Genomic DNA, 15695 nt, shown 5'->3' on the forward strand with positions numbered 1-15695 from the left:
AGGTGGAGTTCACATTTGCCATACCATATTCTTTTGGCAAGCCATGCTATTGCACCTCGACACCCATGGGAAGGGAGTTTTACAACATTTCTATGAGCCACCAACTCTTGCCTCCACAGCGATGGATCACATGCGCATGCCACCACCGCCCAGAGACAATATTGATGTCCAATCACAGCTCTTAGCATTTTGCCTCGACAGGCCCTTCAGATGTCAGAGTCCTACGTCAAGAGCACTGCAGCATATTTAGAAGATAGGGTATGATTTCTGCTCATCTTTATCTACGAACTAAAATTTTAATATGGCGTTTGGCTTGAATTCACAAAAAAAAATCCAAACCATTTTAAGATGTACAATGTTTATTACCCAAGTTTCAATGTAATTATCAGACAAAATGTATACATTTTAACAAATACTCGCCAAAAACTGGATGAAGTACATAATACATCTAAGTGCACATCTGCACCCTCGTTCGCCAATACCGAAATGAAGGCTTGCCGAATAAGTCAAGTGTAATAGATACAATTATAGAAGAAAAAAGCACAAAACAGATGATAACATTTTACATTTCACATCATATCCGTGAAATCTTAAACGTATTGAGTCCAGTGAACACCTTCCATCGGTATCCTGCAGGTGATCTCGGCGGCCGCTGAGATCACCTGCCGCATCATCATCAGGGCATCCCGGTGTAGGGCAGCTTCATTGGGTAGATCGGCCCGTAGCGATCCTTGTGCCAGAGCAGCTTGCGTTCAAGGAAGCGCACCGTGTCAACTGTGAGCACGAGCGTGTGGTACTTGAGCATGCTGTACACGTTCAGCCCTGCAACATGACGGCGTGGTAAGCAGGGGTGCACGACATCAATCGTCCATGACCAACGACAACTTTGGGCGTGCACAGCCACCACCGCCATCGAGCAGACTGCCATGTCAGCATTTAAAAAAAGACATTAAAAACTAGATTACCTGGCCGTCCAGGCTAAATGGGTTTAGGCTCGGACGTTTCTTTTATCGTCTGGGTCTATTTTTAAGGCTATTTCAAGTGTGCTATAAAATAGCTTACCCAATGCAGGCATCACAGTGATGGTCTTCAGTTTTTCTGTTGCCTCCAGGATATTCTCTGGCATCTGTTCATTCCTACAAAAACATTCAAAGTAAACAATCATTGCGTTCATGGGCTTCACTTACGGCTTTATATACAATCCTTCATTGGACATTAGTTAATTGTAAAAAAAAAATACTCACGTAAACAATCTGTCATTGTGTTTTGAATGTCCCACATTTTAAGCAGTTGTATAGTGGTACTGTTAAAACGACGCTGAAGTGAGACGTAACGAAAACGAAGAATGATCACAAAGGGGCATCTCTCGTGGCACTCACACGTCCACGATGAGGACGGAGTCGCCCCACTGTCTGTACTCCGCCAGGTCGAGCAGGTACTGGGGGTCGGCCGTGGGTATGTCCAGGGAGTCGACGATGTGCAAGTCATCCTGCGCACACATCATTTCTGTAGAACTGATTTTTGTGTTTAGTTGTGCTTCACCCGCACCTTCGATTAGCACAGTTGGCTAAGTACGGTGCGAAAGAAGTTCATCATGCACCGACACCATCATTTTATTTAAAGCACACCTCGAGCTTGAGAATAGAGTCTCAAAGCACCTGTATGACCCTTTGTCAATCCAATGCCGGATGAAGGCCTCTCCACACCATGTGGGTCATGGGGGTTATTTAACCCATGCCTGTCAACCCCTTATCTATACCTACCTTATTACAGACCAATTCAGACCTTATTGGTCACCCCGTGCCCTTATACATCTCAACGTTCATCCTACAAATTCCAATCACAAGGGAGAGGCACAAACAAATAGACAAAAACAATGGGTTTTTTGCCCGTATTGAAACGGCTATATGTCGTATGGACCTGAAAACTCAATTTCCCTGTACAAGAATATGGGTAAACCATGTGGGTTGACAGGTATGTTAACCATACTTCACCATTCTGGCCAGTGTGGAATGTTGAAGGTAGGGAGCATAGTCGTAGGAACAGAGCCACAGTACAATGGATTTTATTGCACTTCCAACCCACATTACATTATTCAACCCCAATTACTCTTATATAACTGTTTCAAGTATCAATAGGAAAGCAATGCCTCTGTCGAACGAAGCGGACCGTACCTGTGCGTGCTTTACACTGAGGGCAACTGTGAGACCCTTGACGCGGACCTTCATAGGAAGCATGTAGTAGTAACTGATCGGGCCCCGAGGGCCATGCGCCACGCCACCTGCCGCACACGGTGTCGCATCACATTAACCAAATGCCACCTCACACCACTGCGCACCACTGGCGAGAGCTAACACAGGACGAAGAAATGCGTCAGCCACACGTGCTTTCTAGATCACACCACCAAACTGCATCACCGTGCTGCATCAGCGAGCGCTAACACAAAGGCACAAGCGTGCCATCCTCACCTCCTTTCCAGATCGGGGACCGGATGCTGCCGTGTCGTGCGCGTCCGCTGCCCTTCTGATTCCACGGCTTGCGACCACCGCCGCGCATCTCAGCGCGTGTCTTCGCTTTCGCGTAGCTCTGTGAATGTTGACAGGTCACACGTGTGCCGAGGGCATCGATGTAGCCACAACCAGTAAGCTGAACAGTATCTCTGGCGCTACTGCAAATGCGTACATGGGTGCTGGAATTAAAAAAATATATTTTTTTGTCAAATAAACTGCACGCATATTAAGTTTATATGTGCTGCTATCTATTTGCTGTGAAATAGAGCACTCACAATCCTCTTGAAATTCTTCTGCCATATTAAGACTTGATGTAGGATGTCAAGCCTAATGAGAAAACAAAATGTAAAAAATGTTAATAGCAGAAATACATAAAGAAAAACACCATTACAAATTATGACAGTCCCCGTATGGGTACAAAAGACTACACCAACTGACCTCAATGAGCCATTCTTTAAAATAACTGGTTGTTTCCCTCCTGAATTTCCACACTAATTTCCGTGAATTGCATTGGCTCAAAATTCAGCAAACAAAACTTGATGACAGCAACTCAGATGCTCTTTTTAATTTTAACATAGAGACATTCAACACAATGTACAATTTAAATAAGGAGTGGATCTGTGACAAAGTGGTTCCCACACTGCACTATGAACCTGATGACATTTAATCCCAGGCCATGGCTGAAATCAGTGCCAAGTGTATCTGTACAAACTCACACTGCGTGAAGTAAAAACAACCCCCATGACAACAACGGATTGACAAAGAGCTATAAATACAATATCACAATTTAATAACCACCAACAGAATATGTGACCTACAGTGTGGCAAAAAACTCAACACATTGCTCATGCATATTGCCATAAAAGAAAAAGTACATATTAAGTGACATTTTTGGCAATGGCTCGTGATTTAAATATGAAGGGCCATCGGCAAAAACGTTGCCTATTTTTCATTTTAAGGCAATTTTATTGATGTGTAGAATTTTTTGTTATTTGTACTTAAGCACAACTGCCAACGCAGTATCACCACATAATTTACCGGATGGCAATAGGGTCTAACAGCAAATACTGCTTCACCAATCAATGTAAAAAATCGCTCGCAATGGAACAAAGTGTGTGTTGCGTCACTGTGTGCGCCACAAGAAGAACGAGGAATGGGGCCGCACCGTGGGGGGACACCGAACACGTCCGGGTGGAGGTCGACGAGGCCCAACTGATCGACATCAAAACCGCGCAGAGACTCCAGCCATGCCTGGCGCATGGGCGCATACACGGGGGCGGCCACCTCGCAGGGCCACACCACGGACTCTTTGGTAGAAAGGGAGGAACGACAAGCGCACACGATTGAGTCTACGCACGTGCTTTCTAAAATATAACCCAAATAAATGAGTAAAAAAAGACATGGATTATTTAACACAATGCATCATTTGGTTATTAGTAAGAACATAAAATATGGCACACACAGACGCGTTAAATATAAAGAATTAAATTAAACTTTGAAGAGTTAAAAATGGAAAAACACATTCTCACCAAAAAAAATGGTCAGCCTATTATCTTTGAAAAAGTTGGAATTATGAGATAAACATATCAATGACAAAAAACTAAATTTCCTTTCCCATAAAGGCAGAACTGAAATGACAACAGGAATGGGCTTCATGGGAAACTGCCAAGGCTGTCATTCCATGGAAGGAAGTTGTCACAGCTCATCACTCTCTTCTAAAGGGTAGCCTATGGCAGCAAGTGACTCGGTCGAAATTATTCTCTCCCACAAATTGCAGGAGCAATGTCTGGCAATTAGTGGCCTTGTTCATTTCAAGGGGCATTACTGTTCTTTCCAATGCTATAATTCCTAGCAAAAAACAGCATTATTTTTACTTGATTTTAGAATACCAATCAAAGATGCATTTTTTTTTATCCGAGCTCCAGGTGGGCAACTAACATGTATTAATCAAGCCTCTCCTACACTGTTGGGAACGTCTGTCATTGTAGTTTACATGCTATTACCAATAAACAACAATGTTGTTACATTGGAATACATTTTCTGAGTCAATGGAACACCTTCTGGACAAAATTACGTTTTCAAGAACACAAGTTTTATTTTGTATTTTTTTTATGTCCTTAACATATGCATTTGGCCTGGGCTTCATATAAACTTGGGAGTGTGTAGATCAGCAACTCGGAAAATATTCCCACACCCGACACACATAATCCATTATCGCTCTCCCTATGGCTATGGCTACTAGTCACATGCCTACACCAATCTACCAGCGACCCAGAATATCGTCCGTAATTACGCCGTGCTTACAGTATTTTCCACTCCAGGCCAGAGAATTGTGAATTACTTGTGTAGTGGTGATACGCGCTGGGTGTATATGTCGTGTGCCAGCGCGTATGTACGGGTGTGTGTGTGGTGACGCGCGCTGACGGGGAGGAGCAGGCGTCAGTGCGCGGGTGGGGGTAGTGCTGCTGATTGGCTGTGTGCCGGTGACGCGCCCAGAGGGAGTGATCGGGTAGCAGCGCGGTGTGATTGGTCGGAGAGTGGAAACACGCGCTGAGCGGAACCGGATCGTGGGGATAGCGCGTGGGGATTGGGTAACGGAGGAGCGGTGCCGACGTTGAGGTCCGCATCCGCTCCGTCTCCCGGGAAGAAGGGGTATATAAGGTGATGCACAGAGGAGCAAGGGGCAGAAGTGGAACCATCTAAGAATGAAGACGAAGGTGTAGGGATAGAGCCCGGAGAGGAGAGAAATGGAGAGTAGAAGAGAGTAAGGTATAGTGTGTAGCCAGCGAGATAGAAAGGTCTACACGAGCTGAGTAATGTATAGTGTGTAGCCAGCGAGATAGAAAGGTCTACACGAGCTGAGTAATGTATAGTGTGTAGCCAGCGAGATAGAAAGGTCTACACGAGCTGAGTAATGTATAGTGTGTAGCCAGCGAGATAGAACGGTCTGCACGAGCCGAGTATGCATACGGTGTAGCCAGCGAGAGAGAACGGTCTGCACGAGCCGAGTATGCATACGGTGTAGCCAGCGAGAGAGAACGGTCTGCACGAGCCGAGTATGCATACGGTGTAGCCAGCGAGAGAGAACGGTCTGCACGAGCCGAGTATGCATACGGTGTAGCCAGCGAGAGAGAGGCAAAGTCTACACGAGGAGAGAGAGAGGAGTGTAGCAGAGGCGCAGAGTCTACACGAGGCGAGAGAAGGGTGTAGCCGAGGCGCGGAGTCTACACGAGGCACAGAGAGCCGGCAGCACAGAATCCTGAGTCAAGAGAAGTGCGGTGTGAAGAAGAGAGGCCACGCGTTGTATTGTTACAAGTCAAGATTTAATAAAAGAAGTGTGTTCCCGTCAAGGAGTTTCCTGCCGTCATTTTCCAATACTTCATCTGGCGTCAGAAGTGAAACGGGCTTCCAAGTATGGAGACGAGGAAGACCCGTAGGACCCACGGGATTGACCGCGAGGAAGACCTGGACGACTCGGAGCCGCTGGTGGCGGGGGGTGAGGAAGAGGACTTGCCCACGCTGCAGGGTCCGTCGACGGCGCCGGCCGAGCGACCGGGGACAGACGCCGGGCTTCGTGAGGCGCACTCCCGACTGGCGGAGCTGCTGCTCGCCGCCGCGTCCATCTTGGCGGAGATCAGCTCGTCGGGAGGAGCGGGGACGGTGGGGGACATTTTACAAGGTCGCCCCGCAGATTCCCGCCAAAACGAATGGGGGATTCCCGCCATTGCGCCTGGGCCTACTTTTGGCGGGAACGGCGAGCGCCACGTGGTGGTGGGTTCCCAAGCGCGCGCATCGACTTCATCAGCGCGCGAGGGGGTCCGCCATCTTACGTCTGCTGCTGGAGCCGCCATCTTAGACACCGACGGACAGGCGGAGAGGAACCACGAGGCGAATGACTTCATTTTTCAGCAGCGCCTGCCCACGTTGTCAGCCTTCAAGGCGGAAGGCGGAGACTGGGGCCAATTTCAGCGAAGGTTTTTGGCGCATCAAGAGATGTCAGCGTGGTCCGATGCTACGGCGCTGCGGGCATTGCCCGCCATGCTGGACGACGATGCGCTCGCGGCCTTCAGGGCTGCACGGAAGTCGGACCGCTCCACGCTGAAGGATGCGCTGGGTTTGTTGGCCAGGGTCTACGGGCCTCCCTCTACATGCCGCCATCAGTTCTACGCAAGACGGAAAGCGGCCACGGAGACCGCGCTGGCCTATCGCACGGCGTTGCTGGCTCTTGCTGATGCTGCGTTCCCTCGGATGGACGAGGAGGGCCAAGACGCGATGGTTTTGGAGCAGCTGCTCAAGTTGGCGCAGGACCTGGGGGTCCCTATCAACACAGCTGACGACATTGATATTTCTTCTTTGAGAGTCGCCACGAGTATTCAAGCGCACGAGGCCCTACAACGGAAGCAAGGCGTTGGTTGCAACGCTGCTGTCGTCGCAGCCCCGGGGTTGGTGGTCGCCGAACCCCAAGTCGTCAGCCCACGAGAGGAGGCGTTCGCCACGGGACGACCAGGGGACTGGAGGCCGGGGGCCCGGTCGCCTCTGCGATCGGGCCGAAAGTCGGAGCAACCAAGATCTACTCCGACCCTCGTCACGTGCTATAACTGCGGCCTCCGGGGCCACGTGGCGTCCGGGTGCCGCGCTCCGCGGCAGCGCGCCATGGGAGCTCGGCTGGACGACGACCGAGAGCCCAAGTCATCTCTACAATCCCCGGTGTCTCGGAACTGACAGCTGCCGATCACCGGCGGCCGGATCTCCGCGGCGGGGCCGGCCCTTTCAGGCCCGTTCCGCGCCGTCTGGAGCGGCCGGAACCGCCGGACGGTCGTCAGTGTCCCGCCCCATACGATGGACCAGCCAGACGGACTCGCGCCAGGTCGTGCTACTTTGCATGACCTGCCTCGTGAGGAGTCGGGGCAGCTGGAGCGCCTCGTCACTGCGTGTAGTCGCAGGGACGTGGGGCGCGTTCGTTTCGTATTTGCTCGTATCGTGTTATTGTTGACTTTTCGCGTTCATTGTCAATCTGTACATAGTTATTCTTGTTGTTGTTGTTGTTGTGTTATGTTACGGGGCACACTCGGGGGGTTATGGGGTTTTTTTTTGTTGGTTGTCGTTTTATCGTCGTGGTTGGTTGTTGTTAGCAGCCGGGCCGGCTGCGAGCTATGTGGGAGGGGGTGATGTAGTGGTGATACGCGCTGGGTGTATATGTCGTGTGCCAGCGCGTATGTACGGGTGTGTGTGTGGTGACGCGCGCTGACGGGGAGGAGCAGGCGTCAGTGCGCGGGTGGGGGTAGTGCTGCTGATTGGCTGTGTGCCGGTGACGCGCCCAGAGGGAGTGATCGGGTAGCAGCGCGGTGTGATTGGTCGGAGAGTGGAAACACGCGCTGAGCGGAACCGGATCGTGGGGATAGCGCGTGGGGATTGGGTAACGGAGGAGCGGTGCCGACGTTGAGGTCCGCATCCGCTCCGTCTCCCGGGAAGAAGGGGTATATAAGGTGATGCACAGAGGAGCAAGGGGCAGAAGTGGAACCATCTAAGAATGAAGACGAAGGTGTAGGGATAGAGCCCGGAGAGGAGAGAAATGGAGAGTAGAAGAGAGTAAGGTATAGTGTGTAGCCAGCGAGATAGAAAGGTCTACACGAGCTGAGTAATGTATAGTGTGTAGCCAGCGAGATAGAAAGGTCTACACGAGCTGAGTAATGTATAGTGTGTAGCCAGCGAGATAGAAAGGTCTACACGAGCTGAGTAATGTATAGTGTGTAGCCAGCGAGATAGAACGGTCTGCACGAGCCGAGTATGCATACGGTGTAGCCAGCGAGAGAGAACGGTCTGCACGAGCCGAGTATGCATACGGTGTAGCCAGCGAGAGAGAACGGTCTGCACGAGCCGAGTATGCATACGGTGTAGCCAGCGAGAGAGAACGGTCTGCACGAGCCGAGTATGCATACGGTGTAGCCAGCGAGAGAGAGGCAAAGTCTACACGAGGAGAGAGAGAGGAGTGTAGCAGAGGCGCAGAGTCTACACGAGGCGAGAGAAGGGTGTAGCCGAGGCGCGGAGTCTACACGAGGCACAGAGAGCCGGCAGCACAGAATCCTGAGTCAAGAGAAGTGCGGTGTGAAGAAGAGAGGCCACGCGTTGTATTGTTACAAGTCAAGATTTAATAAAAGAAGTGTGTTCCCGTCAAGGAGTTTCCTGCCGTCATTTTCCAATACTTCACTTGTACTCAAAAATTGGCTGTGACAAAGTGTCACGGCTATTGGAGGTAACTAGGTTCATTGCAACTGTGTTTGCTCAACCAGACAGTAGAGTCAAGACAACATTGTCATTTCATGTTAGGCAAACGAATTCAGGTGGTCAGATTATAATACTTTAGAGCATAGATGCATTAATAATCGAGTACAACGGTTTCAGACCAGGTATAATTAAAGTGCAAGCATCATGGATGGGTAGAAGGATTGGGGGAACACGTGGGTACCTGGGTGGGCTGCATGGCATAGGCTGGCGTGACTGACCACGACAGGTAATTTTGGCCCCACTCCAGCCAACAGCAACTACATCAGCAAAAATAACAACACCACCAACAAAAACGTATGAGTTCATATGCACGGCTTGAATCAAGCCAACCCATCATACCACTGAGGTCCATAAATTGAGAAAATTAAAATTACAACCAACTCCACGACAGGTACGTGAAATGTACAATACTGGCTTGGTATGGCGATTAGCACCGTCAGATACTGGGCACTATGAAACGCCAGACACACCTAGGCACAGAGCTTGAAACCTGAGTGGTACGAGCTAAGTTTCTCCGACATGACCCCTAAACCACCAGGCCACCTCGTCGCGTCCACAACCTATCCCTCTACCCCTCGCCTCTAAACTCATCATCTCCACTCACCCCTGACCCCTCTCCACTCACTCCTGTATTCATAACCCCCTGCGCTCTCTCCCATAACCTTCCTCACCCTCTCGTCTCACTCTCCGCCCTCTCCCTCACCATGCACGCTCCCTCTCTTCTCCACTCACCCTCCACCCTCTTCCCAACTCTCTCCCCTCACCACCTCTCCCCTCACCATGCACCCTCTCTCGTCTGACCCTCGCCCTCTCTCCCCTCACCACCTCTCGCCTCACCCTGCACCCTCTCTCGTCTGACCCTCACCCTCTCTCCCCTCACTCTGCACCCTCTCTCGTCTGACCCTCACCCTCTCTCCCCTCACCACCTCACCCTACACCCTCTCTCGTCTGACCCTCGCCCTCTCTCCCCTCACCACCTCTCGCCTCACCATGCATCCTCTCTCGTCTGACCCTCACCCTCTCTCCCCTCACCACCTCACCCCACACCCTCTCTCGTCTGACCCTCACCCTCTCTCCCCTCACCATGCACCCTCTCTCCCCCAACCACCTCTCCCATCGCCCTCTATCGCCTCAACTCTCTCCCCTCACCACCTCACCCTGCACTCTCTCTCGCCTCAACTCTCTCCCCTCACCCTGCACCACCTCTCCCATCGCCCTCTATCGCCTCAACTCTCTCCGCTCACCCTGCACCCTCTCTCCCCTCACCACCTCACCCTGCACCCTCTCTCGTCTTAACTCTCTCCCCTCACCCTACACCCTCTCTCGCTTCTCACCACCTCTCCCATCGCCCTCTATCGCCTCAACTCTCTCCCCTCACCCGGGGCGCGGCGCCCCGGAGTTGTCCCGCCAGCAGCCCGAGCATCACTTCGCGATCCCCGCTCCAGCACCACGAGGGCTCGAGGTCAAGCGCCGGGTGGTCTACTTCTGGGGTCGCGGACAGCGACACGACTCAAAATTTTATTTTAGTCACAAAAATATTAAATTCTTCCTCTATTGAAAGACATTCAATCAGAGGTTATATTTAATACAAGTCAAAGCAAAAAAATAAACTGTTGTAACTTGTGTATTGTTGGAGGCTACTCAAAAGTGTATCCGGTTCGCGGACTGCCCGTTCACGGGGGGAGGGTTCGTATCGATATCATTTAAAACAACTTTTTTTAAATCGATTCACGCGGTAATGGCACGGTCTATTATTAAGCTCATCGATGGTTTGGAACGCACACGACCCATGTTCAAACTCGATCTTTGCCATCGCAGACGGCACGAGACGCCGTTCAACGCAAACGAGACGGAACAACGCAACCGAGCGGCTGCAGACGAAAATCGACTCTTGATTTTTCGATTCCATTTCGGAATCGAATCGGATCGCGTTTGGATCGTCACACGTGCGGCGAGAGTGAACGACGGCGGGCGGAGTGGGGCCAGCGACCATTGTCTGGGAGACGCTGCGAGCAGGACACGGCGAGAGGACATCCCTCCACCGCACGCCCCCCGTGTGAGAGAACATGTTCTACCATGTGAGTGCCTCGCGTTAGGCGGCCAGGGACATCGACTTAGCGAGACTCTGGAGGACCCAGGGCCCTGGTTCAACCAGGGGCGTTGTGGAGTCCCGGTGACTTCCAATGGTGTAAATGAGTTCTGACCTGGTTACATTAAATATGATAATTGGTTTTTTACCCTTTTATCTGGCTAGCAACAAAACTGTCTCAGATGGTGTTGGACCAGATGACGCCGAAAGGCGGATTCCAACATCATGTGAGACTAGGCTCTAAGGAAAGCTGTCTCGGGTGTGGACCAATCAACTTCAAGGACAGTGCATACATTATCAGAGTTATGTTTTTTGTTTGCATTATGACTGCAGGTATTGTGGTTTATGCAAACATGACTCCTTGTAAAAAAGGTGTCAGTTTTGTTGCCAGATAAAAGGGTAAAAAACCAATTATATTTTCTTGGACTGTGGTGGGGCTCCAGCTGTTCGAGGATTAGTGGGTACTGTGGCTGAGTACATGGAGCCTCGGCCGTCGGGTTTAGAGTGGGGACTGACAGAGGCTCCCGTACGCGCGGTCTTGGAAAATGGGAAATTAGTGATTCTGCAGAACTTTAAAGTGATTAAAAGCTACGACTCTTTGAGTGAAAACGTTTTATTTTTCGAGATGTTCATCGTTTCCTTCCACTTTGTTTGAGATGAATTCATTATTTTCCCCGTCTCGGATGAAATATGCTGCGACGTTTCGTTGTGTGCATCGGTGGAATCTTTTAGACGTCTCCACGTAGCCGCCACACGTGTGCCCTGTGTACTGTCTGCGTGTTTTGTGTCTCCCGAGCAGATTTCCCTGGAGCATGAGATTCTCCTGCATCCTCGATACTTCGGACCCAACCTACTGAACACTGTGAAGCAGAAGCTCTTCACTGAGGTGGAGGGAACCTGCTCTGGAAAGTACGCGGGGGTGGTCCTCCTTTTAGGACTGGGCCAAGGTCCGGTTGTTTACACGATCTTGTGCTGAAATGCTCGACTTTCAACAGACATTTCAAAAATCCACTATCGGATAAAGGGCCTCCCCCACTACGGACGGCTTGTGAGGGCCAGAGGTGGGACAAAGTCATTGTTATGCAAGTCCAAGTCGAGTCGCAAGTCATCAAATTCATGACTCGAGTCTGACTCGAGTCCAAGTCACATGACTCGAGTCCACATCTCATAGGTGGGACAAAGTCATTGTTATGCAAGTCCAAGTCGAGTCGCAAGTCATCAAATTCATGACTCGAGTCTGACTCGAGTCCAAGTCACATGACTCGAGTCCACACCTCTGGTGAGGGCTATTCGACCGAACACAATTTGGCCATATGTAAAATACTCATCCAAAGCCCATTACGTTGCTTCAGTTAACAACAACAACGTTGCAACTCTCTGAGTTGTAACATAGAATCTAACACACTCAACACAAATTGGTCAGTTACATTAATGTTATTAATTGGCGTGATGTTGTCAAGTTCAAGATCAAGTTCATTTATTAGGTATAGCCCTGTGAGCCATTCGGCTCTTGAATCGGGTGCAACCGCAACAAACAAAAAACAAAAACATGAACAAAACAACATCTTAAAGTGAATATGTGACTCATTAGTTCTGTGGGCACCATCTGACGTGTAATGCTGTGTCTCTGCAGGTATGGCTTCGTCATTGCGGTGACCACTATTGACAATATTGGCGCCGGCATGATCCAACCCGGAAGGGGATTTGTCCTCTACCCAGTTAAATACCGCGCCATCGTCTTCCGCCCGTTCAAAGGCGAGGTGGTCGATGCCGTTGTCACTCAAGTCAACAAGGTATTTCACAGGTTGGCTTGTGCTACACCCATCATTGTTCAACTATAATATCGGAATGTTTTCATGAATTTGGGGATTATGTCCAGGGATCTGATGTCAATTCTTTAGCGTGACTGTAATGAGGTGTACAAGATGACCAGCATAGAATTAAACTATTAAATTATCGCCGCTTGCCTCCACCCCCAGGTTGGCCTGTTTACGGAGGTCGGCCCAATGTCATGCTTCATCTCCAGACATGTAAGCATTGGTTACAACATGATGCACAGCAACGGCAGATATGTTACCTGTGTAATAATTTACTCGCATATGGATTCGATTGTTCTGGAGGATGTTTAAGTTGTTTTGCAAGTCTTTGTTAATGTGTGTACTCTTCGTTTTCACAGTCTATTCCATCGGAGATGGAGTTTGATCCAAACTCAAACCCACCGTGTTACAAAACTACTGATGAGGTATTGTGCAGCTGAAATCGCACATCGAACAGTTTGCAAAACTACGACAAATCAGAGTTTATACTTAATTAACGTTTTATTTTAAACAGGACGTTGTCATCCAGCAAGATGATGAAATCAGGCTCAAGATCGTGGGAACAAGAGTTGACAAAAACGACATTGTAAGTGTTCAATACTTAATGCACACACAACTTCATGCACTCAGTATTTTCAAATGTGAATAAATCCATATCTTTAACAATGATACGTTAATTTAATGTTCAATGTTTCGTGTGCAATGTATGGTCTGACTTTATCCTTTGTTTATTCAGTTTGCCATCGGCTCCCTTATGGACGATTATTTGGGTAAGTGTATAACCATCTTATACATTGAAGCATAACACTTACGATTATTGCATAATAAGGTGTATAAAACAAATATGTACTTACATGATGTGTTATGATGAATTGTCATACAAAAGCACACTGTTTAAACTTATGTATGTTTGTTGTTTAGGTCTTGTCAGCTAAATTGCTGCACTTCGAAGATGCTGGGATGGCTACAGATTCAACCGTGTTAATATTTTTTCAATCATAACACACTGGCATAAAATAGAAATAATACTTTGATAGTTTGCATCAACAGAAAATATTATTTGAAAATGGATCTTTGTAGGTTAAATGATAAATGAACATTGTTCAAATGTAAGTTGTTGCTTTTTTATATCTTTGAATAAATGTACATCAGACTAATTGTTGACCTGTCTGTATATACAATTTCATTACATGTCTTAATTTAAACAAAATAACTTTTTTTCCCAGAAAACTTACTCGGTCTTCTTATTCCAAAAATAATGTAGATTTGCAGTTTATAAAAAGGTACAAATTCTTGTAATTCTGAATCCGAATCTTTCTTTAGACTGGAGGAATCTGATGAACTATGAAGCTTTTTTTCACAGATGTCCCAAAGGACAGTAAACTTAATAGGTGCATTAAAATGTGCATATACATGGGAAATATTATTCAAGGTATTAACAGGAGAAAATCCTATTAAATTCACAAAAATAACTGAAATAAATATGCCCCCATGCCATATCAGTGATGGGGGGTTGGAACATACTTCACCAGTTTCTGGTTAAATGATTCACACAAAAAACAGGATGTACAAGCACAATGTGCGTACTTAATATATGTTTATTACAATATGAATAACCCAATGGATATCCATAGTAATGTATATGCGTTCATTAACCCCCTCTGGCCTTTGCACCTGATTGACTCAAAAGTAACATCACATGTTTCCCTCTAAGAATGAAACAGGAGGATTTATCTACAACTCTGGCTCTTGCCTGATGATGCTAGTTGTAATTACCGGCGAATTGTAAATGTTGTGGATTTACTTTCCAACACACCGGTGTGTTGTACTCGTAAGGAATTTGCATGTTTTGTTTTCGTGACAAACCTTGCTAATTGGTGGTGGTGGGTTAAACTACACATTTATATTTATGCGATCTAACCTAAAAAAAAACTCATGGATAAATTATACTGCTTCTTGATGAGGATTGAATGGCGTGTAGGATTCAGCACTGGTTCATATCTCACTCGCTGCTCGTGTTAGGCATGTCCATGTTTTATAACGAAGTGTGTGAAACGCTCTGGAATGTTTGGTAATACAGGAACAATGCATACCTGTTACAACCCATACGGGTTACCCGCATTCTTGTACAGGGAAATTGAGTTTTCAGGTCCAGAGTTTTCAGGTCCATATGGCGTATAGCCGTTTAACTACGGGCAAAAAATGGTCTGCGTGTTTCTCCCTGGTGATGGGACTTTGTCGGATGAACGTTTATATTTATAAGGGCACGGGATGGCCAATAAGGTCTAAATTAGTCTAATAAGGTAGGCACTGATAAGGGGTTGACAGGTATGGCTATGCTTGTTTTTTCACGTGTATTAAACTATTATTACACGTGTTTATTGTTACACGCATGATCCCGTTTAGCAATTTGACTATTTTACGACAAAGATCCGCAGTGTGTGAGCACGGCAACAACAAAGTGGATGAGAATAAGTACAGGTTCCTGAAGGAATATCATAATCTTTATTTTGACTGCAGGAATCCGGTTATAGCTATGAAGCTCTTTTCCAAAGATGTTCCAGCAAACAGTACAAAAACAAACACCGGTAGGAGTGCAAAATAGGTCACTCAAATATTAATAATTACTGGTCATACTCTTGGTTCTTTCGGTAAAGTCACGTAGGAATAAAATAAATGAAATCACGACGTTTCGGGCGCAACACAAGTGCCCGTCATCAGGTGGGACAACCACAGCAAGAAACAATTGCTGAAGTGGGCAAAAGGGTCTGCTTGTAACAAGAGGCTATACAAGCAGTCACGAAAACTTCAAATCTACTTGTCAGAGTTATGCTGTCAGCAGAGGGCAGTGCAGCGAAATCGCACCGTGTCTGCTTCTACGGCCCCCGCAACGACCAGCGTGGTGAAGTATGGTCACAGAACCGTGCCCACGGCGTGGAGAAGCGGGTCCTCGTCCAGCAGTGGAGTAACGAAGAGGACTTCACACGACGTAGC

At 48.0% G+C, this 15695-nt stretch overlaps 2 protein-coding genes across 2 annotated transcripts; one reads left to right on the forward strand and one right to left on the reverse strand.

Moving 5' to 3' along the window:
• Window positions 1-329: 329 nt before the first annotated feature.
• Window positions 330-10788, reverse strand: MRPL4 (mitochondrial ribosomal protein L4). Its single transcript, XM_078858016.1, has 10 exons — window positions 10740-10788; window positions 10174-10304; window positions 8977-9052; window positions 3676-3817; window positions 2786-2837; window positions 2469-2586; window positions 2175-2281; window positions 1380-1489; window positions 1063-1136; window positions 330-822 (listed from the first exon to the last, which is right to left on the reverse strand). The coding sequence occupies exons 1-10, from the start codon at window positions 10786-10788 to the stop codon at window positions 677-679; spliced, it is 1005 nt and encodes a 334-aa protein (XP_078714142.1). The 3' UTR covers window positions 330-676.
• On the forward strand, window positions 10734-13989 carry POLR2G (RNA polymerase II subunit G). Its single transcript, XM_078857914.1, has 8 exons — window positions 10734-10873; window positions 11684-11793; window positions 12518-12677; window positions 12864-12914; window positions 13061-13126; window positions 13216-13287; window positions 13438-13471; window positions 13623-13989. The coding sequence occupies exons 1-8, from the start codon at window positions 10862-10864 to the stop codon at window positions 13634-13636; spliced, it is 519 nt and encodes a 172-aa protein (XP_078714040.1). The 5' UTR covers window positions 10734-10861; the 3' UTR covers window positions 13637-13989.
• Window positions 13990-15695: the final 1706 nt, after the last annotated feature.

Source organism: Lampetra fluviatilis, chromosome 7, assembly GCF_964198595.1.
Source record: "Lampetra fluviatilis chromosome 7, kcLamFluv1.1, whole genome shotgun sequence".
Lineage (NCBI taxonomy): Eukaryota > Metazoa > Chordata > Hyperoartia > Petromyzontiformes > Petromyzontidae > Lampetra > Lampetra fluviatilis.

Bases quoted from the DNA above. Each gene is read 5' to 3' on its own strand.
- MRPL4 (XM_078858016.1), bottom strand. From the start codon at position 10,788: ATGGTCGCTGGCCCCACTCCGCCCGCCGTCGTTCACTCTCGCCGCACG. The intron at 9,053-10,173 runs GTGAGGGGAGAG...TTGCTGATGTAG, and splicing joins TCCGGGGCGCCGCGCCCCGG to TTGCTGTTGGCTGGAGTGGG. The intron at 3,818-8,976 runs GTACCCACGTGT...TTTCTACCAAAG, and splicing joins ATGCCATGCAGCCCACCCAG to AGTCCGTGGTGTGGCCCTGC.
- POLR2G (XM_078857914.1), top strand. The intron at 12,915-13,060 runs GTAAGCATTGGT...TCGTTTTCACAG, and splicing joins CATGCTTCATCTCCAGACAT to TCTATTCCATCGGAGATGGA. The intron at 13,127-13,215 runs GTATTGTGCAGC...TATTTTAAACAG, and splicing joins GTTACAAAACTACTGATGAG to GACGTTGTCATCCAGCAAGA.